Here is a 27,631-nt window from a genome sequence, read left to right as displayed (position 1 = left end):
AACATCCTCAGAATGTTACCTGGTGATATGGTGCTGCTAGACAACATACTCAGAATGTTACCTGGTGATATGGTGCTGCTAGACAACACACTCAGAATGTTACCTGGTGATATGGTGCTGCTAGACAACATACTCAGAATGTTACCTGGTGATATGGTGCTGCTAGACAACATCCTCAGAATGTTACCTGGTGATATGGTGCTGATAGACAACATCTCAGATGTTACCTGGTGATATGGTGCTGCTAGACAACATACTCAGAATGTTACCTGGTGATATGGTGCTGCTAGACAACATCTTCAGATTGTTACCTGGTGATATGGTGCTGCTAGTGATAGACAGCATACTCAGATTGTTACCTGGTGATATGGTGCTGCTAGACAACATCTTCAGATTGTTACCTGGTGATATGGTGCTCCTAGACAACATCTTCAGGATGTTACCTGGTGATATGGTGCTGATAGTGATGTTACCTGGTGATATGGTGCTGCTAGACAACATACTCAGATTGTTACCTGGTGATATGGTGCTGCTAGACAACATACTCAGAATGTTACCTGGTGATATGGTGCTGCTAGTGATAGACAACATACTCAGAATGTTACCTGGTGATATGGTGCTGCTAGACAACATACTCAGAATGTTGCCTGGTGATATGGTGCTGCTAGCGATAGACAACATACTCAGATTGTTACCTGGTGATATGGTGCTGCTAGACAACATACTCAGAATGTTACCTGGTGATATGGTGCTGCTAGACAACATACTCAGATTGTTACCTGGTGATATGGTGCTGCTAGTGATAGACAACATACTCAGAATGTTACCTGGTGATATGGTGCTGCTGGTGATAGACAACATACTCAGGATGTTACCTGGTGATATGGTGCTGCTGGTGATAGACAACATACTCAGAATGTTACCTGGTGATATGGTGCTGCTAGTGATAGACAACATACTCAGAATGTTACCTGGTGATATGGTGCTGCTAGTGATAGACAACATCCTCAGAATGTTACCTGGTGATATGGTGCTGCTAGACAACATACTCAGAATGTTACCTGGTGATATGGTGCTGCTAGACAACATACTCAGAATGTTACCTGGTGATATGGTGCTGCTAGACAACATACTCAGAATGTTACCTGGTGATATGGTGCTGCTAGACAACATACTCAGAATGTTACCTGGTGATATGGTGCTGCTAGACAACATACTCAGAATGTTACCTGGTGATATGGTGCTGCTAGACAACATACTCAGAATGTTACCTGGTGATATGGTGCTGCTAGTGATAGACAACATACTCAGAATGTTACCTGGTGATATGGTGCTGCTAGACAACATACTCAGAATGTTACCTGGTGATATGGTGCTGCTAGACAACATACTCAGAATGTTACCTGGTGATATGGTGCTGCTAGTGATAGACAACATACTCAGAATGTTACCTGGTGATATGGTGCTGCTAGTGATAGACAACATACTCAGAATGTTACCTGGTGATATGGTGCTGCTTAGACAACATACTCAGAATGTTACCTGGTGATATGGTGCTGCTAGTGATAGACAACATACTCAGAATGTTACCTGGTGATATGGTGCTGCTAGTGATAGACAACATCCTCAGAATGTTACCTGGTGATATGGTGCTGCTAGACAACATACTCAGAATGTTACCTGGTGATATGGTGCTGCTAGACAACACACTCAGAATGTTACCTGGTGATATGGTGCTGCTAGACAACATACTCAGAATGTTACCTGGTGATATGGTGCTGCTAGTAATAGACAACATACTCAGAATGTTACCTGGTGATATGGTGCTGCTAGACAACACACTCAGAATGTTACCTGGTGATATGGTGCTGCTAGACAACATACTCAGAATGTTACCTGGTGATATGGTGCTGCTAGACAACATACTCAGAATGTTACCTGGTGATATGGTGCCGCTAGACAACATACTCAGAATGTTACCTGGTGATATGGTGCTGCTAGACAACATACTCAGAATGTTACCTGGTGATATGGTGCTGCTAGTGAAAGACAACATACTCAGAATGTTACCTGGTGATATGGTGCTGCTAGACAACATACTCAGAATGTTACCTGGTGATATGGTGCTGCTAGACAACATACTCAGAATGTTACCTGGTGATATGGTGCTGCTAGACAACATCCTCAGAATGTTACCTGGTGATATGGTGCTGCTAGACAACATACTCAGAATGTTACCTGGTGATATGGTGCTGCTAGACAACATCCTCAGAATGTTACCTGGTGATATGGTGCTGCTAGACAACACACCCAGAATGTTACCTGGTGATATGGTGCTGCTAGACAACATACTCAGAATGTTTCCTGGTGATATGGTGCTGCTAGACAACATACTCAGAATGTTACCTGGTGATATGGTGCTGCTAGTGATAGACAACATACTCAGAATGTTACCTGGTGATATGGTGCTGCTAGACAACACACTCAGAATGTTACCTGGTGGTGTGGTGCTGCTAGTGATAGACAACATACTCAGAATGTTACCTGGTGATATGGTGCTGCTAGTGATAGACAACATACTCAGAATGTTACCTGGTGATATGGTGCTGCTAGACAACATACTCAGAATGTTACCTGGTGATATGGTGCTGCTAGACAACATACTCAGAATGTTACCTGGTGATATGGTGCTGCTAGACAACATACTCAGAATGTTACCTGGTGATATGGTGCTGCTAGACAACATACTCAGAATGTTACCTGGTGATATGGTGCTGTTAGACAACATACTCAGAATGTTACCTGGTGATATGGTGCTGCTAGACAACATACTCAGAATGTTACCTGGTGATATGGTGCTGCTAGACAACATACTCAGAATATTACCTGGTGATATGGTGCTGCTAGTGATAGACAACATACTCAGAATGTTACCTGGTGATATGGTGCTGCTAGTGATAGACAACATCCTCAGAATGTTACCTGGTGATATGGTGCTGCTAGACAACATACTCAGAATGTTACCTGGTGATATGGTGCTGCTAGACAACACACTCAGAATGTTACCTGGTGATATGGTGCTGCTAGACAACATACTCAGAATGTTACCTGGTGATATGGTGCTGCTAGACAACATCCTCAGAATGTTACCTGGTGATATGGTGCTGCTAGTGATAGACAACATACTCAGATTGTTACCTGGTGATATGGTGCTGCTAGACAACATCTTCAGATTGTTACCTGGTGATATGGTGCTGCTAGTGATAGACAGCATACTCAGATTGTTACCTGGTGATATGGTGCTGCTAGACAACATCTTCAGATTGTTACCTGGTGATATGGTGCTCCTAGACAACATCTTCAGGATGTTACCTGGTGATATGGTGCTGATAGTGATGTTACCTGGTGATATGGTGCTGCTAGACAACATACTCAGATTGTTACCTGGTGATATGGTGCTGCTAGACAACATCTTCAGGATGTTACCTGGTGATATGGTGCTGATAGTGATGTTACCTGGTGATATGGTGCTGCTAGACAACATACTCAGAATGTTGCCTGGTGATATGGTGCTGCTAGCGATAGACAACATACTCAGATTCTTACCTGGTGATATGGTAATGCTAGACAACATACTCAGAATGTTACCTGGTGATATGGTGCTGCTAGACAACATACTCAGATTGTTACCTGGTGATATGGTGCTGCTAGTGATAGACAACATACTCAGAATGTTACCTGGTGATATGGTGCTGCTGGTGATAGACAACATACTCAGGAGGTTACCTGGTGATATGGTGCTGCTGGTGATAGACAACATACTCAGAATGTTACCTGGTGATATGGTGCTGCTAGTGATAGACAACATACTCAGAATGTTACCTGGTGATATGGTGCTGCTAGTGATAGACAACATCCTCAGAATGTTACCTGGTGATATGGTGCTGCTAGACAACATACTCAGAATGTTACCTGGTGATATGGTGCTGCTAGACAACACACTCAGAATGTTACCTGGTGATATGGTGCTGCTAGACAACATACTCAGAATGTTACCTGGTGATATGGTGCTGCTAGTATAGACAACATACTCAGAATGTTACCTGGTGATATGGTGCTGCTAGACAACATACTCAGAATGTTACCTGGTGATATGGTGCTGCTAGACAACATACTCAGAATGTTACCTGGTGATATGGTGCTGCTAGACAACATACTCAGAATGTTACCTGGTGATATGGTGCTGCTAGACAACATACTCAGAATGTTACCTGGTGATATGGTGCTGCTAGACAACATACTCAGAATGTTACCTGGTGATATGGTGCTGCTAGTGATAGACAACATACTCAGAATGTTACCTGGTGATATGGTGCTGTTAGACAACATACTCAGAATGTTACCTGGTGATATGGTGCTGCTAGACAACATACTCAGAATGTTACCTGGTGATATGGTGCTGCTAGACAACATCCTCAGAATGTTACCTGGTGATATGGTGCTGCTAGACAACATACTCAGAATGTTACCTGGTGATATGGTGCTGCTAGACAACATCCTCAGAATGTTACCTGGTGATATGGTGCTGCTAGACAACACACCCAGAATGTTACCTGGTGATATGGTGCTGCTAGACAACATACTCAGAATGTTTCCTGGTGATATGGTGCTGCTAGACAACATACTCAGAATGTTACCTGGTGATATGGTGCTGCTAGTGATAGACAACATACTCAGAATGTTACCTGGTGATATGGTGCTGCTAGACAACACACTCAGAATGTTACCTGGTGATATGGTGCTGCTAGACAACACACTCAGAATGTTACCTGGTGATGTGGTGCTGCTAGTGATAGACAACATACTCAGAATGTTACCTGGTGATATGGTGCTGCTAGTGATAGACAACATACTCAGAATGTTACCTGGTGATATGGTGCTGCTAGACAACATACTCAGAATGTTACCTGGTGATATGGTGCTGCTAGACAACATACTCAGAATGTTACCTGGTGATATGGTGCTGATAGACAACTTACTCAGAATGTTACCTGGTGATATGGTGCCGCTAGACAACATACTCAGAATGTTACCTGGTGATATGGTGCTGCTAGACAACATACTCAGAATGTTACCTGGTGATATGGTGCTGCTAGTGATAGACAACATCCTCAGAATGTTACCTGGTGATATGGTGCTGCTAGACAACATACTCAGAATGTTACCTGGTGATATGGTGCTGCTAGACAACATACTCAGAATGTTACCTGGTGATATGGTGCTGCTAGTAATAGACAACATACTCAGAATGTTACCTGGTGATATGGTGCTGCTAGACAACATACTCAGAATGTTACCTGGTGATATGGTGCTGTTAGACAACATACTCAGAATGTTACCTGGTGATATGGTGCTGCTTGTGATAGACAACATACTCAGAATGTTACCTGGTGATATGGTGCTGCTAGTGATAGACAACATACTCAGAATGTTACCTGGTGATATGGTGCTGTTAGACAACATACTCAGAATGTTACCTGGTGATATGGTGCTGCTAGTGATAGACAACATACTCAGAATGTTACCTGGTGATATGGTGCTGCTAGTGATAGACAACATACTCAGAATGTTACCTGGTGATATGGTGCTGCTAGACAACATACTCAGAATGTTACCTGGTGATATGGTGCTGCTAGACAACATACTCAGAATGTTACCTGGTGATATGGTGCTGCTAGACAACATACTCAGATTGTTACCTGGTGATATGGTGCTGCTAGACAACATACTCAGAATGTTACCTGGTGATATGGTGCTGCTAGTGATAGACAACATACTCAGAATGTTACCTGGTGATATGGTGCTGCAAAGTGATAGACAACATACTCAGAATGTTACCTGGTGATATGGTGCTGCTAGTGATAGACAACATCCTCAGAATGTTACCTGGTGATATGGTGCTGCTAGTGATAGACAACATCCTCAGAATGTTACCTGGTGATATGGTGCTGCTAGACAACATACTCAGAATGTTACCTGGTGATATGGTGCTGTTAGACAACATACTCAGAATGTTACCTGGTGATATGGTGCTGCTAGTGATAGACAACATACTCAGAATGTTACCTGGTGATATGGTGCTGCTAGTGATAGACAACATACTCAGAATGTTACCTGGTGATATGGTGCTGCTTAGACAACATACTCAGAATGTTACCTGGTGATATGGTGCTGCTAGTGATAGACAACATACTCAGAATGTTACCTGGTGATATGGTGCTGCTAGACAACATACTCAGAATGTTACCTGGTGATATGGTGCTGCTAGACAACATACTCAGAATGTTACCTGGTGATATGGTGCTGCTAGACAACATACTCAGAATGTTACCTGGTGATATGGTGCTGCAAGTGATAGACAACATACTCAGAATGTTACCTGGTGATATGGTGCTGCTAGACAACATACTCAGAATGTTACCTGGTGATATGGTGCTGCTAGACAACATACTCAGAATGTTACCTGGTGATATGGTGCTGCTAGTGATAGACAACATACTCAGAATGTTACCTGGTGATATGGTGCTGCTAGTGATAGACAACATCCTCAGAATGTTACCTGGTGATATGGTGCTGCTAGACAACATACTCAGAATGTTACCTGGTGATATGGTGCTGCTAGTGATAGACAACATACTCAGAATGTTACCTGGTGATATGGTGCTGCTAGACAACATACTCAGAATGTTACCTGGTGATATGGTGCTGCTAGTGATAGACAACATCCTCAGAATGTTACCTGGTGATATGGTGCTGCTAGTGATAGACAACATACTCAGAATGTTACCTGGTGATATGGTGCTGCTAGACAACATACTCAGAATGTTACCTGGTGATATGGTGCTGCTAGACAACATACTCAGAATGTTACCTGGTGATATGGTGCTGCTAGTGATAGACAACATACTCAGAATGTTACCTGGTGATATGGTGCTGCTAGTGATAGACAACATACTCAGAATGTTACCTGGTGATATGGTGCTGCTAGACAACATACTCAGAATGTTACCTGGTGATATGGTGCTGCTAGTGATAGACAACATACTCAGAATGTTACCTGGTGATATGGTGCTGCTAGACAACATACTCAGAATGTTACCTGGTGATATGGTGCTGCTAGACAACATACTCAGAATGTTACCTGGTGATATGGTGCTGCTAGACAACATACTCAGAATGTTACCTGGTGATATGGTGCTGCAGTGATAGACAACATACTCAGAATGTTACCTGGTGATATGGTGCTGCTAGACAACATACTCAGAATGTTACCTGGTGATATGGTGCTGCTAGACAACATACTCAGAATGTTACCTGGTGATATGGTGCTGCTAGTGATAGACAACATCCTCAGAATGTTACCTGGTGATATGGTGCTGCTAGTGATAGACAACATCCTCAGAATGTTACCTGGTGATATGGTGCTGCTAGACAACATACTCAGAATGTTACCTGGTGATATGGTGCTGCTAGACAACATACTCAGAATGTTACCTGGTGATATGGTGCTGCTAGACAACATACTCAGAATGTTACCTGGTGATATGGTGCTGCTAGTGATAGACAACATACTCAGAATGTTACCTGGTGATATGGTGCTGCTAGTGATAGACAACATACTCAGAATGTTACCTGGTGATATGGTGCTGCTAGTGATAGACAACATACTCAGAATGTTACCTGGTGATATGGTGCTGCTAGACAACATACTCAGAATGTTACCTGGTGATATGGTGCTGCTAGACAACATACTCAGAATGGACAACATACTCAGAAATATACAGTGGATATACTATTGATTTACAGTCGATGTACAAATATTCAGTGGGCATATGGTTGATATACAGTGGATGTACAAATGTACAGTATCAGTATGAATATACAGAACCAGTCAAAAGTCTGGACACACCTACTTGTTCCAGAGTTTTTTTTAAATTATTTTTTTTACTATTTTCCACATTGTAGATAAAAAGCAATGAAATAACACATATGGAATCATGTAGTAATCAAAAAATATATTTTATATTTGATATTCGTCAAAGTAGCCAACCTTTGCTTTGATGACGGCTTTGCACACTGTTGGCATTCTCTCAACCATTTTTATGAGGTAGTCACCTGGAATGCATTTAAATTAACAGGTGTTTGTGGAATTTCTTTCCTTAGTGCGTTCGAGCCAATCAGTTGAGTTGTGACAAGGTAGGGGTGGTATACAGAAGATAGTCCAATTTATGGCAAGAACATCTCAAATAAGCAAAAACAAACGACAGTCCATCATTACTTTATGACATGAACGTCAGTCAATACGGAACATTTCAAGAACTTTGAAAGTTTCTTAAAGTGTAGTCGCAAAAACCATCAACCGCTATGGTGAAATTGGCTCTCATGAGGACCGCCACAGGAAAGGAAGACCCAGAGTTACCTCTGCTGCAGAGGATAAGTTCATTAGAGGGAGCAGGTGGTATTACACACATCCATGCTGGTTTCCCATGTTCAGTCTCCGGGTTTCAAAGGGAATCAAGAGAAGAGCTGTTTGACTCAATCTCAACGCATACCGTTTCTGGGTCTTGAGTTAGACTCAGTCGAGAATCGTGCGTTCTTGTCCCCGCATCTAGCTTGGACGCATCGCGCCACCTGAACCGGTCACTTCAGGTGTCCCCGTCATGTCTACAGGCTCTAGCTCGGTGGACGGACCCATGCGGCTCTTGTCTCTGGGGACCCCTATGAGTGAAGGTGATCACGACAGATGCATCCCCCCCCCCGAGGATGGGGTGCACTGCACAACAGAGACAACAGCAGCAAGGTAAGAAGACGCGCAGCTCCGAGGAAAGAACCAAGGAACCGAGGAAAGGAGACGCGCAGCAATGAGGAAAGAGGACGCGCATCACTGAGGAAAAAAACAAGGAACTGAGGATAGAGGACGCTCAGCACCGAAGAACAAAGACGCTCAGCACCGAGGAAAGAGGACGCGCAGCACCGAGGAAAGAGGACGCGCAGCACCGAGGAAAGAGGACACGCAGCACCGAGGAAAGAGGACACGCAGCACCGAGGAAAGAGGACACGCAGCACCGAGGAAAGAGGACACGCAGCACTGAGGAAAGAGGACACGCAGCACTGAGGAAAGAGGACACGCAGCACTGAGGAAAGAGGACACGCAGCACAGAGGAAAGAGGATGCAGCACCGAAGAACAAAGACGCTCAGCACCGAGGAAAGAGGACACGCAGCACCGAGGAAAGAGGACACGCAGCACCGAGGAAAGAGGACACGCAGCACCGAGGAAAGAGGACGTGCATCACTGAGGAAAGAGGACACGCAGCACTGAGGAAAGAGGACGCAGCACCGAGGAAAGAGGACGCAGCACCGAGGAAAGAGGACGCGCTGCACCGAGGAAAGCGGACGCAGCACCGAGGAAAGAGGACGCTCAGCACCGAGGAAAGAGGACGCTCAGCACCGAGGAAAGAGGACGCTCAGCACCGAGGAAAGAGGACGCTCAGCACCGAGGAAAGAGGACGCTCAGCACTGAGGAAAGAGGACACGCAGCACTGAGGAAAGAGGACACGCAGCACCGAGGAAAGAGGACGCTCAGCACTGAGGAAAGAGGACACGCAGCACTGAGGAAAGAGGACACGCAGCACCGAGGAAAGAGGACACACAGCACCGAGGAAAGAGGACACACAGCACTGAGGAAAGAGGACGCTCAGCACAGAGGAAAGCAACTGAGGTGTCTTTCATATAGGTAAAAAGCTGAGATTCGGAGCACTCCCTTTAAGAGTGTGCTCCTAATCTCGACTCGTTACCTGTATAAAAGACACCTGGGAGCCAGAAATCTTTCTGATTGAGAGAGGGTCAAATACTTATTTCCCCCATTAAAATGCAAATCAATTTATACAATTTTTGACATGCGTTTTTCTGGATATTTTTGCTGGTATTCTGTCTCTCACTGTTCAAATAAACAGTAGTAAAATTATAGACAGATCATTTTTCTTTGTCAGTGGGCAAACGTACAAAATCAGCAGGGGATCAAATACTTTTTTCCCTCACTGTAGGTGGATTGGTATCAAATATATCAAACACACGGTTTCCAGGTGTTTGATGCCGTTCCATTTGCTCCGTTCTGGCCATTATTATGAGCCTTCCTCCCTTCAGCAGCCTCCTGTGTTGTCCACCCTCCTTCCAAAAAGCCTGGGAGGAGCCGAGAGAGGCAAGCTTCCGGGTCAGCAGCTCCAGTCCAAACACACACACACACACACACACACACACACACACACACACACACACACACACACTACACACACACACACCTGATTGACTGAATATTAGCTCAACAATGTTTATAATTTTACTTAGTTTTTTCTCCATGTCGATCTATGTTAAGCTACCCAGGAAAGGGCTAAGAATACCCCATATAGTCTCTCTACTGTATATATCCTCTCTACTGTATATAACCTCTCTACTGTATATAGCCTCTCTACTGTATATAACCTCTCTACTGTATATAGCCTCTCTACTGTATATCGTCTCTCTACTGTATATAGCCTCTCTACTGTATATAGTCTCTCTACTGTATATAGCCTCTCTACTGTATATAGCCTCTCTACTGCATATAACCTCTCTACTGTATATAGCCTCTCTACTGTATATAACCTCTCCTGTATATAACCTCTCTACTGTATATAACCTCTCTACTGTATATAGCCTCTCTACTGTATATAACCTCTCCTGTATATAACCTCTCTACTGTATATAACCTCTACTGTATATAGCCCCTCTACTGTATATAACCTCTCTACTGTATATAGCCTCTCTACTGTATATAGCCCCTCTACTGTATATAGCCTCTCTACTGTATATAGCCTCTCTACTGTATATAGCCTCTCTACTGTATATAGCCTGTCTACTGTATATAGCCTCTCTACTGTATATAGCCTCTCTACTGTATATAGCCTCTCTACTGTATATATCCTCTCTACTGTATATAGCCTCTCTACTGTATATAGCCTCTCTACTGTATATAACCTCTCTACTGTATATAGCCTCTCTACTGTATATAGCCTCTCTACTGTATATAGCCTCTCTACTGTATATAGCCTCTCTACTGTATATAGCCTCTCTACTGTATATAGCCTCTCTACTGTATATAACCTCTCTACTGTATATAGCCTCTCTACTGTATATAGCCTCTCTACTGTATATAGCCTCTCTACTGTATATAGCCTCTCTACTGTATATAACCTCTCTACTGTATATAGCCTCTCTACTGTATATAGTCTCTCTACTGTATATAACCTCTCTACTGTATATAGCCTCGCTACTGTATATAGCCTCTCTACTGCATATAACCTCTCTACTGTATATAGCCTCTCTACTGTATATAACCTCTCCTGTATATAACCTCTCTACTGTATATAGCCTCTCTACTGTATATAACCCCTCTACTGTATATAGCCTCTCTACTGTATATAGCCTCTCTACTGTATATAGCCTCTCTACTGTATGTAGCCTCTCTACTGTATATAGCCTCTCTACTGTATATAGTCTCTCTACTGTATATATCCTCTCTACTGTATATAGCCTCTCTACTGTATATAGCCTCTCTACTGTATATAGTCTCTCTACTGTATATATCCTCTCTACTGTATATAGCCTCTCTACTGTATATAACCTCTCTACTGTATATAGCCTCTCTACTGTATATAACCTCTCTACTGTATATAGCCTCTCTACTGTATATAACCTCTCTACTGTATATAGCCTCTCTACTGTCTATAGCCTCTCTACTGTATATAACCTCTCTACTGTATATAGTCTCTCTACTGTATATAACCTCTCTACTGTATATAACCTCTCTACTGTATATAGTCTCTCTACTGTATATAGCCTCTCTACTGTATATAGCCTCTCTACTGCATATAACCTCTCTACTGTATATAGCCTCTCTACTGTATATAACCTCTCTACTGTATATATCCTCTACTGTATATAACCTCTCTACTGTATATATCCTCTACTGTATATAACCTCTCTACTGTATATAGCCTATCTACTGTATATAGCATCTCTACTGTATATAACCTCTCTACTGTATATAACCTCTTTACTGTATATAGCCTCTCTACTGTATATAGCCTCTCTACTGTATATAACCTCTCTACTGTATATAACCTCTCTACTGTATATAGTCTCTCTACTGTATATAACCTCTCTACTGTATATAACCTCTCTACTGTATATATCCTCTCTACTGTATATAACCTCTCTACTGTATATAACCTCTCTACTGTCTATAGCCTCTCTACAGCCTCTCTACTGTATATAACCTCTCTACTGTATATATCCTCTACTGTATATAACCTCTCTACTCTATATAGCCTCTCTACTTTATATATCCTCTACTGTATATAACCTCTCTACTCTATATAGCCTCTCTACTTTATATAACCTCTCTACTGTATATATCCTCTACTGTATATATCCTCTACTGTATATAACCTCTCTACTGTATATAACCTCTCTACTGTTATAGCCTCTCTACTGTATATAACCTCTCTACTGTATATATCCTCTACTGTATATAACCTCTCTACTGTATATAGCCTCTCTACTGTGTATAACCTCTCTACTGTGTATATCCTCTACTGTATATAACCTCTCTACTGTATATAGCCTCTCTACTGTATATATCCTCTACTGTATATAACCTCTCTTTTTACATTATTTAGCAGACACTCTTATCCAGAGCGTCTTACAGTAGTGAATGCATACATTTCATACATTTTTTCCCCGTACTGGTCCCCCGTGGGAATCGAAGTCACAACCCTGGCGTTGCAAACACCATGCTCTACCAACTGAGCCACACAGGGCCTCGCTACTGTATGTAGCCTCGCTACTGTATGTAGCCTCTCTACTGTATATAGCCTCGCTACTGTATATAGCCTCTACTGTATGTAGCCTCGCTACTGTATATAGCCTCTCTACTGTATATAGCCTCGCTACTGTATATAGCCTCTACTGTATGTAGCCTCGCTACTGTATATAGACTCTCTACTGTATATAGCCTCGCTACTGTATATAGCCTCTACTGTATGTAGCCTCGCTACTGTATATAGCCTCTCTACTGTATATAGCCTCGCTACTGTATATAGCCTCTACTGTATGTAGCCTCGCTACTGTATATAGACTCTCTACTGTATATAGCCTCTCTACTGTATATAGCCCTACATACTGTATATAGCCTCGCTACTGTATATAGCCTCTCTACTGTATATAGCCTCTCTACTGTATATAACCTCTCTACTGTATATAGCCTCTCTACTGTATATAGTCTCTCTACTGTATATAGCCTCTCTACTGTATATAACCTCTCTACTGTATATATCCTCTCTACTGTATATAGCGTCTACTGTATATAGCCTCTACTGTATGTAGCCTCGCTACTGTATATAGCCTCTCTACTGTATATAGCCCTACTACTGTATATAGCCTCGCTACTGTATATAGCCTCTCTACTGTATATAGCCTCTCTACTGTATATAACCTCTCTACTGTATATAGTCTCTCTACTGTATATAGCCTCTCTACTGTATATAACCTCTCTACTGTATATATCCTCTCTACTGTATATAGCCTCGCTACTGTATATAGCCTCTCTACTGTATATAACCTCTCTACTGTATATAGCCTCGCTACTGTATATAGCCTCTCTACTGTATGTAGCCTCTCTACTGTTTATAACCTCTCTACTGTATATAACCTCTCTACTGTATATAGCCTCTCTACTGTATATAACCTCTCTACTGTATATAGCCTCGCTACTGTATATAGCCTCTCTACTGTATGTAGTCTCTCTACTGTATATAGCCTCGCTACTGTATATAACCTCTCTACTGTATATAGCCTCGCTACTGTATATAGCCTCTCTACTGTATATAACCTCTCTACTGTATATAGCCTCTCTACTGTATATAACCTCTCTACTGTATATAGCCTCTCTACTGTATATAACCTCTCTACTGTATATAACCTCTCTACTGTATATAGCCTCTCTACTGTATATAGCCTCTCTACTGTATATAGCCTCTCTGCTGTATATAGCCTCTCTACTGTATATAGCCTCTCTACTGTATATAACCTCTCTACTGTATATAGCCTCTCTACTGTATATAGTCTCTCTACTGTATATAGCCTCTCTACTGTATATAACCTCTCTACTGTATATATCCTCTCTACTGTATATAGCCTCTACTGTATATAGCCTCTACTGTATGTAGCCTCGCTACTGTATATAGCCTCTCTACTGTATATAGCCCTACATACTGTATATAGCCTCGCTACTGTATATAACCTCTCTACTGTATATAGCCTCTCTACTGTATATAACCTCTCTACTGTATATAGCCTCTCTACTGTATATAACCTCTCTACTGTATATAACCTCTCTACTGTATATAGCCTCTCTACTGTATATAGCCTCTCTACTGTATATAGCCTCTCTGCTGTATATAGCCTCTCTACTGTATATAGCCTCTCTACTGTATATAGCCTCTCTACTGTATATAGCCTCTCTACTGTATATAGTCTCTCTACTGTATATAGCCTCTCTACTGTATATAACCTCTCTACTGTATATATCCTCTCTACTGTATATAGCCTCTACTGTATATAGCCTCTACTGTATGTAGCCTCGCTACTGTATGTAGCCTCTCTACTGTATATAGCCCTACATACTGTATATAGCCTCGCTACTGTATATAGCCTCTCTACTGTATATAGCCTCGCTACTGTATATAGCCTGTCTTTTTACTGTTGTTTTATTTCTTTACCTACCTATTGTTCACCTGATACCTTTTATCGCACTATTGGTTAAGAGCCTGTAAGTAAACATTTCACTGTGAGGTCTACTACACCTGTTGTATTCAGCATTTCACTGTAAGGTCTACTACACCTGTTGTATTCAGCATTTCACTGTAAGGTCTACTACACCTGTTGTATTCAGCATTTCACTGTGAGGTCTACTACACCTGTTGTATTCAGCATTTCACTGAGAGGTCTACTACACCTGTTGTATTCAGCATTTCCCTGTAAGGTCTACTACACCTGTTGTATTCAGCATTTCACTGTGAGGTCTACTACACCTGTTGTATTCAGCATTTCACTGTGAGGTCTACTACACCTGTTGTATTCAGCATTTCACTGTGAGGTCTACTACACCTGTTGTATTCAGCATTTCACTGTGAGGTCTACTACACCTGTTGTATTCAGCATTTCACTGAGAGGTCTACTACACCTGTTGTATTCAGCATTTCCCTGTAAGGTCTACTACACCTGTTGTATTCAGCATTTCACTGTGAGGTCTACTACACCTGTTGTATTCAGCATTTCACTGTGAGGTCTACTACACCTGTTGTATTCAGCATTTCACTGTGAGGTCTACTACACCTGTTGTATTCAGCATTTCACTGTGAGGTCTACTACACCTGTTGTATTCAGCATTTCACTGTGAGGTCTACTACACCTGTTGTATTCAGCATTTCACTGTAAGGTCTACTACACCTGTTGTATTCAGCATTTCACTGTGAGGTCTACTACACCTGTTGTATTCAGCATTTCACTGTGAGGTCTACTACACCTGTTGTATTCAGCATTTCACTGTGAGGTCTACTACACCTGTTGTATTCAGCATTTCACTGTGAGGTCTACTACACCTGTTGTATTCAGCATTTCACTGTAAGGTCTACTACACCTGTTGTATTCAGCATTTCACTGTGAGGTCTACTACACCTGTTGTATTCAGCATTTCACTGTGAGGTCTACTACACCTGTTGTATTCAGCATTTCACTGTGAGGTCTACTACACCTGTTGTATTCAGCATTTCACTGTGAGGTCTACTACACCTGTTGTATTCAGCATTTCACTGTAAGGTCTACTACACCTGTTGTATTCAGCATTTCACTGTGAGGTCTACTACACCTGTTGTATTCAGCATTTCACTGTGAGGTCTACTACACCTGTTGTATTCAGCATTTCACTGTGAGGTCTACTACACCTGTTGTATTCAGCATTTCACTGTAAGGTCTACTACACCTGTTGTATTCAGCATTTCACTGTAAGTTCTACTACACCTGTTGTATTCAGCATGTCACTGTAAGGTCTACTACACCTGTTGTATTCAGCATTTCACTGTGAGGTCTACTACACCTGTTGTATTCAGCATTTCACTGTGAGGTCTACTACACCTGTTGTATTCAGCATTTCACTGTGAGGTCTACTACACCTGTTGTATTCAGCATTTCACTGTAAGGTCTACACCTGTTGTATTCGGCGCACGTGACCAAATAAACTTTGATTTGATTTTGATTTGATCTCTGAAACTCGCTTAGAGAGATATCCGGGATTGTAACATACTCTGTTTAACGGAAGCATGGCTAGCTGGGGACATGCTGTCGGAGTCCATACAGCCAACGGGATTTTCAGTGCATCGCGTCGACAGGAATAAGCATCTCTCCGGGTAAGAAGAAGGGCCGGGGTCTATGTTTCATGATTAACAACTCGTGCTGTAATTGTAACAACATACGGGAACTCAATGTCCTTTGTTTACCTAGAGTTCCTCACATTCAAATGTCGACCGTATTATCTCCCAAGGGAACTCTCCTCGGTTATCGTCACAGCTGTGTATATCCCCCGCAAGCGGATACCAAGACGGCCATCAAGGAACTTCACTGGAATTTATGCAAACTAGAAACCATATATCCTGAGGTTGCATTTATTGTAGCTGGGGATTTTAACAAAGCTATTTTTTAGAACAAGTCTCCCTAAATTCTATCAGCATATCGATTGCTGTACATGAGCGATTAACACGCTCGACCATTGCTACTCTAACTTCCGCAATGCATACAAGGCCCTCCCCTGCCCTCCTTTTGGCAAATCCGACCATGACACCATCTTGTTGCTCCCCTCTTATAGGCAGAAACTAAAACAGGAAGCGCCCGTGCTTAGGTCTATCCAACGCTGGTCTGACCAATCGGATTCCACGCTTCATGATTGCTTCGATCATATGCCACACCTGTCAGGACGGATGGATTATCTTGGCAAAGGAGAAATGCTCACTAACAGGGATCTAAACACACTTTTTTTGGACAAAATAATAATATTTTGGCCTATAGGAAATTTCTGGGATTTTTTATTTCAGTTCACTAAAAATGGAACCAAATTTTGTTCAGTATAGTTACCAAACTTTAACACACAACATGCAGAAGGATGAGCATGCCTTCCTTAAGTGGGACAGTTCAGTTGGAGCCTGATACATTTTTCTGTTCTAGATTTTTGTTTAAGAAATGTGTGAATTGTTCTGTTTAGGTCGAGGTGAAGAGCAGGAAGAATTGAAGGGAGGAATTCATGACTCAAGTTTATCACCTGTAGAAGGTGGGGATTCAAGTTAAGGTACGGTGTTCATTGGCCATGTCAGGCGTGATTCTGTTGTTCTTCAGTAGAGTGTGCATGCGCGTAAACTTCCAATAGCTGGATTGTACAGAGTTCACTGAAAGGGAAAAAAAATGTATCTTTACAATATAAAGTTTGTTGTGTGTCTGAGTGTCTGTGTTAACATGCATGGCTGTAGCCTACAGTACCTGTTGGTAGGTAAAGGGGTCCATGGGAGATGTCTGCATGTGGAGGGGGGACTGGAGATGGTTTACTATCAAGTAGTCCTGGTGGCTGTCAGCCTGACTGGCCCCTGACTTGGAGGAGCTGCTGGGGTATCCTCCCTGATTGGAGGAGCTGCTGGGGTATCCTCCCTGATTGGAGGAACTGCTGGGGTATCCTCCCTGATTGGAGGAGCTGCTGGGGTATCCTCCCTGATTGGAGGAGCTGCTGGGGTATCCTCCCTGATTGGAGGAGCTGCTGGGGTATCCTCCCTGATTGGAGGAGCTGCTGGGGTATCCTCTCTGATTGGAGGAGCTGCTGGGGTATCCTCCCTGATTGGAGGAGCTGCTGGGGTATCCTCCCTGATTGGAGGAGCTGCTGGGGTATCCTCTCTGATTGGAGGAGCTGCTGGGGTATCCTCCCTGATTGGAGGAGCTGCTGGGGTATCCTCCCTGATTGGAGGAGCTGCTGGGGTATCCTCCCTGATTGGAGGAGCTGCTGGGGTATCCTCTCTGATTGGAGGAGCTGCTGGGGTATCCTCCCTGATTGGAGGAGCTGCTGGGGTATCCTCTCTGATTGGAGGAGCTGCTGGGGTATCCTCCCTGATTGGAGGAGCTGCTGGGGTATCCTCCCTGATTGGAGGAGCTGCTGGGGTATCCTCCCTGATTGGAGGAGCTGCTGGGGAATCCTCCCTGATTGGAGGAGCTGCTGCGGTATCCTCCCTGATTGGAGGAGCTACTGGGGTATCCTCTCTGATTGGAGGAGCTGCTGGGGTATCCTCCATGATTGGAGGAGCTGCTGGGGTATCCTCCCTGATTGGAGGAGCTCTGCTTGGTTCTGGTAGGGAGTATAAGCCAAGGGGGAGAGTTTAGCAGATCAGAGAGAGTCATTCAACAAAGAGCTCAGAATAGGAGTGCTGATATAGGATCAGCTTTGCATTATATAGGTCATAGTTAATCAAATGTTATACAGACATGGGGGACCTGTTCCTAGTCTGAGACGTTTTTTTTTAATATGGGCCCTGAGCATAGTGCTGCTTCCATCTACGTTACACAGAAGGCTATAAGACACACAAGACAATGTTGGATAGTCTAGAGATAAGGCTCACAGGTCTAAATCCACCTACAGTTCCTATAAAGAATCTTTACATTCACAGCTACACAGAGACAAGACCCTACTGGATAGACCAGCTGGGAGAAGGCTTGAAGGGACAACTTTACATTCTCTCAAATCTATTAGTATCCTTACTGTGAGAAGGAGGAGTCCTTCAGGGACTGTGTGGTGTGAGGAACTCTGCCCAGCTCTTTGGCAACAATGTACTGGGTGATGTCATCCTGCCAGGACAGACCTACAATTGGACAATTGGGATAAAGAATATTTGCTTAGGTAATTCATATTTTTAGGAACATGTTGAATTGAATCAATGTATTTGTATTTGAACATGAGTCGATTTTTTTTTGGTTAAATGAGCTAAAAAGTCATCGTAACACAGAGGGCTCTATTTTCTGGTGCTAAGGAGGCGCAAGAGTCAAACGCACGTTAGTTCGCAATTTGGTTAAGAAATACTGGCGCACTGGCATTTTCCTGCCTTAACGCTAAGTTTGGCAATTCAACATCATTTCCCAGCCTTAATAACGCTAGGTTTGGTAATTCAACATAATTTCCCAGCCTTAATAACGCTAGGTTTGGCAATTCAACATCATTTCCCAGCCTTAACGCCAAGTTTGGTAATTCAACATCATTTTCCTGCCTTAACGCCAGGTTTGGTAATTCAACATAATTTCCCAGCCTTAATAACACTAGGTTTGGCAATTCAACATCAGCTCGCTTGCGCTGATGTGGGAAGCTTGGCAGTATATGAGGTGTGTCCCTTAAAAACAAGCGCAAAAGTGACAATTTAATGCAGAGCTAATGGGACGTTTTAATACCCACAAAAAAAAGCAGCACTTAGCAGTAACACATTTGACAGTGACGTGTATTTAGAGAGCGAAAGAGCAGCCTATCCAGCCTATCCAGCCATGACGCACAGTGCATATGGAAGGAGAGATGCTCCTTTTTTTGTGCCGGAGAATCTCGTATTTAGAAACACAAAATGTTGTTTCATTAAAAACCAAGCATAGCCTACCCTCCCTTTAATCAATGCTGGTTTAGAAGCATTGCATAGCTGCTTACCTTTCCCCCTGGCCATTAGCCAAGTAGCCTATGAATAAAGGGGTTTTAATTGGGCTACTTGGAGTGCTTTTGAATTTTTCCTTTTTGAAATTAATTAAACATTTATTTAAATAGGCAAGTCAGTTTAAGAGCAAATTCTTATTTACAATGACTGCCTACCCCAGGCCAAACCTTAACCCGGACGACGCTGGGCCAATTGTGAGCCGGCCTATGGGACTACCAATCGCGGCCGGTTGCGACACTGCCTAGAATCGCAACCGAGGTCTGTAGTGACGCCTCTAGCACTGAAATGCAGTGCCTTAGACCGCTGCGCCACCGTGCTTCTACATCTGCATCGCTTCCTCTCTGGGGTTTTAAGCTGGGTATCTGTAAAGCACTTTGTGACATCTACTGATGTAAAAAGGGCTTTATAAATAAATGTTAATGATTGAATAGAAATATTTGTTTTATTTTTTTTTACCTCATGCTTTTTCATTATTCACAATTCACATACCTGCATAGCTAATTTTGTTTGTTGAAATAGGCTATCCATCCCCATTTTCAAAAAGCGCTCCTCATCCTACTATCAAAGACACGCTTCAAACTATTTAGTCGTCCTTTAATGATAAAAAACAATTCTGCCTCCCTGTAGCTCAGTTGGTAGAGCATGGTGTTTGCAACGCCAGGGTTGTGGGTTCGATTCCCACGGGGGGCCAGCAAAAAAATGTATGAACTAAATGACTAAAATGTAAATGTAAACATATAGGCAACGGTACATTTGACAGGAGCCCAGTATTTTGTATAGACGTACGAATGTTATGCGTACTCTGGGCAAAGGCTAATATAACGAAGGCTAGTTCAGCAACATGTTTTGTCTTTTTTTTATCCTGGCCTTGCAAAGTAGACAAGTATATTTTATTTTAGGAGAAGTGCGACACTTAAAGACAAGTAGTCTAGGTTCGGCTAGACTAGGCTAGGTTTGGCTAGGCTAGGTTCGGGCCGGCTAGGTTCGGCTACGCTAGGTTCGGCTCGACTAGGCTCGGCTAGGTTCGGCTAGGCTCGGTTAGGTTTGGCTAGGTTCGGGCTGGCTAGGTTCGGCTACGTTAGGTTCAGCTAGGTTCGGCTAGGCTAGGCTCGGCTCGGCTAGGCTAGGTTCGGCTACACTAGGTTCAGCTAGGCTAGGTTCGGCTACACTAGGTTCAGCTAGGCTAGGTTCGGCTACACTAGGTTCGGCAACGTTAGGTTCGGCTAGACTAGGTTCGGCTAAACTAGGTTCAGCTAGGCTAGGTTCGGCTAGGCTAGGTTCGGCTAGACTAGGTTCGGCTAAACTAGGTTCAGCTAGGCTAGGTTCAGCTAGGCTAGGTTCGGCTACACTAGGTTCAGCTAGGCTAGGTTCGGCTACGCTAGGTTCAGCTAGGCTAGGTTCGGCTACGTTAGGTTCGGCAACGTTAGGTTCGGCTAGACTAGGTTCGGCTAAACTAGGTTCAGCTAGGCTAGGTTCGGCTAGGCTAGGTTCGGCTAGACTAGGTTCGGCTAAACTAGGTTCAGCTAGGCTAGGTTCAGCTAGGCTAGGTTCGGCTACACTAGGTTTGGCTACACTAGGTTCGGCTAGGCTAGGTTCGGCTAGGCTTGGTTCGGCTACACTAGGTTCGGCTACGTTAGGTTCGGCTAGGCTAGGTTCGGCTAGGCTAGGTTCGGCTAAACTAGGTTCAGCTAGGCTAGGTTCGGCTAGGCTAGGTTCGGCTAGGCTAGGTTCGGCTAAACTAGGTTCAGCTAGGCTAGGTTCGGCTAGGCTAGGTTCGGCTAAACTAGATTCAGCTAGGCTAGGTTCGGCTAGCTAGGTTCGGCTAGGCTAGGTTCGGCTACACAACGTTTGGCTACGTTAGTTTAGACTACTTTAGGTTCAACTAGGCTAGGTTCAGCTAGGCTAGGCTCGGTAAGGTTTGGCTAGGCTCGGTTAGGCTCATTGAAGCCAATTACAACAATGTTGGCTATTGAGCAAACACTGGATGTTTTTCTTTTTTTTTTTACTGTTGCTATCACTTGTTACTGTAGCCTATGCTATTTAATAAACTGTAATATCAATCCACAGTCGACCAGGACGAGAATATTCAATTGGAGACCATCAATAACCTACAGAACAGGAGATAAACATGCAGCATTAATCCAGTGGATGTGTTGATTGGCCAGTGAGTGGCCAAGGCCTCGTCACACCAACAACTTGTTTATAAATCAAAACCCTCTTGCACCACCGCCAGCTACTAGGCTCATAGAAATTATGGCTATGAAAATAACGCAAATATTTGTGACAAACCCCCGGACCTAGAGCTAAGATTTACATAATTTTTTTTTTTTAGGTTTGTTAAAAATAGAGCCCCTAGATTTCAACCACATGCAGGGCTTGTGTTAGGCTGCTGACTCACCCTGCAGCGTGTTAGGCTGTTGACTCACCCTGTAGCGTGTTAGGCTGTTGACTAACCCTGCTGACTCACCCTGCAGCGTGTTAGGCTGTTGACTCACCCTGTTGACTCACCCTGCAGCGTGTTAGGCTGTTGACTCACCCTGTAGCGTGTTAGGCTGTTGACTAACCCTGCTGACTCACCCTGTAGCGTGTTAGGCTGTTGACTCACCCTGCAGCGTGTTAGGCTGTTGACTCACCCTGCAGCGTGTTAGGCTGTTGACTCACCCTGTAGCGTGTTAGGCTGTTGACTCACCCTGCAGCGTGGTAGGCTGTTGACTCACCATGCAGCTTGTTAGGCTGTTGACTCCCCCTGCTGACTCACCCTGCAGCGTGTTAGGCTGTTGACTCACCCTGCAGCGTGTTAGGCTGTTGACTCACCCTGCTGACTCACCCTGCGGCGTGTTAGGCTGTTGACTCACCCTGCAGCGTGTTAGGCTGTTGACTCACCCTGCAGCGTGTTAGGCTGTTGACTCACCCTGCAGCGTGTTAGGCTGTTGACTCACCCTGCAGCGTGTTAGGCTGTTGACTCACCCTGCTGACTCACCCTGCAGCGTGTTAGGCTGTTGACTCACCCTGCTGACTCACCCTGTGGCGTGTTAGGCTGTTGACTCACCCTGCTGACTCACCCTGCAGCGTGTTAGGCTGTTGACTCACCCTGCAGCGTGTTAGGCTGTTGACTCACCCTGCAGCGGTTAGGCTGTTGACTCACCCTGCGGCGTGTTAGGCTGTTGACTCACCCTGCAGCGTGTTAGGCTGTTGACTCACCCTGCAGCGTGTTAGGCTGTTGACTCACCCTGCTGACTCACCCTGCAGTGTGTTAGGCTGTTGACTCACCCTGCAGCGTGTTAGGCTGTTGACTCACCCTGCTGACTCACCCTGCGGCGTGTTAGGCTGTTGACTCACCCTGCAGCGTGTTAGGCTGTAGACTCACCCTGCTGACTCACCCTGCAGCGTGTTAGGCTGTTGACTCACCCTGCAGCGTGTTAGGCTGTTGACTCACCCTGCTGACTCACCCTGCGGCGTGTTAGGCTGTTGACTCACCCTGCAGCGTGTTAGGCTGTTGACTCACCCTGCAGCGTGTTAGGCTGTTGACTCACCCTGCAGCGCGTTAGGCTGTTGACTCACCCTGCAGCGCGTTAGGCTGTTGACTCACCCTGCAGCGTGTTAGGCTGTTGACTCACCCTGCAGCGTGTTAGGCTGTTGACTCACCCTGCAGCGTGTTAGGCTGTTGACTCACCCTGCAGTGTGTTAGGCTGTTGACTCACCCTGCAGCGTGTTAGGCTGTTGACTCACCCTGCTGACTCACCCTGCAGCGTGTTAGGCTGTTGACTCACCCTGCAGCGTGTTAGGCTGTTGACTCACCCTGCTGACTCACCCTGCAGCGTGTTAGGCTGTTGACTCACCCTGCGGCGTGTTAGGCTGTTGACTCACCCTGCAGCGTGTTAGGCTGTTGACTCACCCTGCGGCGTGTTAGGCTGTTGACTCACACTGCGGCGTGTTAGGCTGTTGACTCACCCTGCAGCGTGTTAGGCTGTTGACTCACCCTGCAGCGTGTTAGGCTGTTGACTCACCCTGCGGCATGTTAGGCTGTTGACTCACCCTGCAGCGTGTTAGGCTGTTGACTCACCCTGCAGCGTGTTAGGCTGTTGACTCACCCCGCAGCGTGTTAGGCTGTTGACTCACCCTGCAGCGTGTTAGGCTGTTGACTCACCCTGCAGCGTGTTAGGCTGTTGACTCACCCTGCAGCGTGTTAGGCTGTTGACTCACCCTGCAGCGTGTTAGGCTGTTGACTCACCCTGCAGCTGTGTTAGGCTGTTGACTCACCCTGCAGCGTGTTTGGCTGTTGACTCACCCTGCTGACTCACCCTGCAGCGTGTTAGGCTGTTGACTCACCCTGCAGCGTGTTAGGCTGTTGACTCACCCTGGCGTGAGGCTGGCCACCCTGCAGCGTGTTAGGCTGTTGACTCACCCTGTGGCGTGTTAGGCTGTTGACTCACCCTGCGGCGTGTTAGGCTGTTGACTCACCCTGCTGACTCACCCTGCAGCGTGTTAGGCTGTTGACTCACCCTGCTGACTCACCCTGCAGCGTGTTAGGCTGTTGACTCACCCTGCGGCGTGTTAGGCTGTTGACTCACCCTGCGGCGTGTTAGGCTGTTGACTCACCCTGCGCCCCCGCAGCGTGTTAGGCTGTTGACTCACCCTGCAGCGTGTTAGGCTGTTGACTCACCCTGCTGACTCACCCTGCAGCGTGTTAGGCTGTTGACTCACCCTGCGGCGTGTTAGGCTGTTGACTTACCCTGCAGCGTGTTAGGCTGTTGACTCACCCTGCGGCGTGTTAGGCTGTTGACTCACACTGCGGCGTGTTAGGCTGTCGACTCACCCTGCAGCGTGTTAGGCTGTTGACTCACCCTGCAGCGTGTTAGGCTGTTGACTCACCCTGCGGCATGTTAGGCTGTTGACTCACCCTGTGGCGTGTTAGGCTGTTGACTCACCCTGCGGCGTGTTAGGCTGTTGACTCACCCTGCAGCGTGTTAGGCTGTTGACTCACCCTGCAGCGTGTTAGGCTGTTGACTCACCCCGCAGCGTGTTAGGCTGTTGACTCACCCTGCAGCGTGTTAGGCTGTTGACTCACCCTGCAGCGTGTTAGGCTGTTGACTCACCCTGCAGCGTGTTAGGCTGTTGACTCACCCTGCAGCGTGTTAGGCTGTTGACTCACCCTGCAGCGTGTTAGGCTGTTGACTCACCCTGCAGCGTGTTAGGCTGTTGACTCACCCTGCTGACTCACCCTGCAGCGTGTTAGGCTGTTGACTCACCCTGCAGCGTGTTAGGCTGTTGACTCACCCTGCTGACTCACCCTGCAGCGTGTTAGGCTGTTGACTCACCCTGCGGCGTGTTAGGCTGTTGACTCACCCTGCGGCGTGTTAGGCTGTTGACTCACCCTGCGGCGTGTTAGGCTGTTGACTCACCCTGCGGCGTGTTAGGCTGTTGACTCACCCTGCGGCGTGTTAGGCTGTTGACTCACCCTGCGGCGTGTTAGGCTGTTGACTCACCCTGCGGCGTGTTAGGCTGTTGACTCACCCTGCGGCGTGTTAGGCTGTTGACTCACCCTGCAGCGTGTTAGGCTGTTGACTCACCCTGCAGCGTGTTAGGCTGTTGACTCACCCTGCAGCGTGTTAGGCTGTTGACTCACCCTGCAGCGTGTTAGGCTGTTGACTCACCCTGCAGCGTGTTAGGCTGTTGACTCACCCTGCAGCGTGTTAGGCTGTTGACTCACCCTGCAGCGTGTTAGGCTGTTGACTCACCCTGCAGCGTGTTAGGCTGTTGACTCACCCTGTAGCGTGTTAGGCTGTTGACTCACCCTGCAGCGTGTTAGGCTGTTGACTCACCCTGCTGACTCACCCTGCAGCGTGTTAGGCTGTTGACTCACCCTGTTGACTCACCCTGCAGCGTGTTAGGCTGTTGACTCACCCTGCAGCGTGTTAGGCTGTTGACTCACCCTGCAGCGTGTTAGGCTGTTGACTCACCCTGCAGCGTGTTAGGCTGTTGACTCACCCTGCAGCGTGTTAGGCTGTTGACTCACCCTGCAGCGTGTTAGGCTGTTGACTCACCCTGTAGCGTGTTAGGCTGCTGACTCACCCTGCAGCGTGTTAGGCTGTTGACTCACCCTGCAGCGTGTTAGGCTGTTGACTCACCCTGCAGCGTGTTAGGCTGTTGACTCACCCTGCAGCGTGTTAGGCTGTTGACTCACCCTGCAGCGTGTTAGGCTGTTGACTCACCCTGCAGCGTGTTAGGCTGTTGACTAACCCTGCTGACTCACCCTGCAGCGTGTTAGGCTGTTGACTCACCCTGTTGACTCACCCTGCAGCGTGTTAGGCTGTTGACTCACCCTGTAGCGTGTTAGGCTGTTGACTAACCCTGCTGACTCACCCTGTAGCGTGTTAGGCTGCTGACTCACCCTGCAGCGTGTTAGGCTGTTGACTCACCCTGCAGCGTGTTAGGCTGTTGACTCACCCTGCAGCGTGTTAGGCTGTTGACTCACCCTGCAGCGTGTTAGGCTGTTGACTCACCCTGCAGCGTGTTAGGCTGTTGACTCACCCTGCAGCGTGTTAGGCTGTTGACTCACCCTGCAGCGTGTTAGGCTGTTGACTCACCCTGCAGCGTGTTAGGCTGTTGACTCACCCTGCAGCGTGTTAGGCTGTTGACTCACCCTGCTGACTCACCCTGCAGCGTGTTAGGCTGTTGACTCACCCTGCTGACTCACCCTGCAGCGTGTTAGGCTGTTGACTCACCCTGCAGCGTGTTAGGCTGTTGACTCACCCTGCTGACTCACCCTGCAGCGTGTTAGGCTGTTGACTCACCCTGCAGCGTGTTAGGCTGTTGACTCACCCTGCAGCGTGTTAGGCTGTTGACTCACCCTGCAGCGTGTTAGGCTGTTGACTCACCCTGCAGCGTGTTAGGCTGTTGACTCACCCTGCAGCGTGTTAGGCTGTTGACTCACCCTGCAGCGTGTTAGGCTGTTGACTCACCCTGCAGCGTGTTAGGCTGTTGACTCACCCTGCGGCGTGTTAGGCTGTTGACTCACCCTGCAGGCGTGTTAGGCTGTTGACTCACCCTGCAGCGTGTTAGGCTGTTGACTCACCCTGCTGAGCGTGTTAGGCTGTTGACTCACCCTGCAGCGTGTTAGGCTGTTGACTCACCCTGCAGCGTGTTAGGCTGTTGACTCACCCTGCAGCGTGTTAGGCTGTTGACTCACCCTGCAGCGTGTTAGGCTGTTGACTCACCCTGCAGCGTGTTAGGCTGTTGACTCACCCTGCAGCGTGTTAGGCTGTTGACTCACCCTGCAGCGTGTTAGGCTGTTGACTCACCCTGCAGCGTGTTAGGCTGTTGACTCACCCTGCAGCGTGTTAGGCTGTTGACTCACCCTGCTGACTCACCCTGCAGCGTGTTAGGCTGTTGACTCACCCTGTTGACTCACCCTGCAGCGTGTTAGGCTGTTGACTCACCCTGCAGCGTGTTAGGCTGTTGACTCACCCTGCAGCGTGTTAGGCTGTTGACTCACCCTGCAGCGTGTTAGGCTGTTGACTCACCCTGCAGCGTGTTAGGCTGTTGACTCACCCTGCAGCGTGTTAGGCTGTTGACTCACCCTGTAGCGTGTTAGGCTGTGACTCACCCTGCAGCGTGTTAGGCTGTTGACTCACCCTGCAGCGTGTTAGGCTGTTGACTCACCCTGCAGCGTGTTAGGCTGTTGACTCACCCTGCAGCGTGTTAGGCTGTTGACTCACCCTGCAGCGTGTTAGGCTGTTGACTCACCCTGCAGCGTGTT

The 27,631-nt window shown here is 46.0% G+C and overlaps 1 protein-coding gene and 1 non-coding gene across 2 annotated transcripts in view; one reads left to right on the top strand and one right to left on the bottom strand.

The window, feature by feature from the left end:
- LOC106586923 (receptor-type tyrosine-protein phosphatase-like N) overlaps positions 1 to 27,631 on the bottom strand; it is a 135,081-nt gene that overhangs the window by 68,393 nt on the left and 39,057 nt on the right. The window contains exons 4-5 of the mRNA XM_082969209.1: positions 18,945 to 19,044; positions 17,684 to 18,533 (exon numbers count right to left, since the gene is read on the bottom strand). Coding sequence (XP_082825335.1) covers positions 17,684 to 18,533; positions 18,945 to 19,044 — 950 coding nt within the window. The remainder of the gene's footprint in view (positions 1 to 17,683; positions 18,534 to 18,944; positions 19,045 to 27,631) is intronic.
- On the top strand, positions 20,488 to 20,562 carry trnaa-ugc (transfer RNA alanine (anticodon UGC)). Its single transcript has one exon. It is a non-coding gene; the product is annotated as a tRNA-Ala (tRNA).

The sequence above is a fragment of the Salmo salar genome, chromosome 25, assembly GCF_965601325.2.
Source record: "Salmo salar chromosome 25, fSalSal1, whole genome shotgun sequence".
In the NCBI taxonomy this organism is placed as follows: domain Eukaryota; kingdom Metazoa; phylum Chordata; class Actinopteri; order Salmoniformes; family Salmonidae; genus Salmo; species Salmo salar.
Note: the sequence above shows the minus strand (reverse complement) of the source record. Positions and strands in the feature narration are given on the sequence as shown.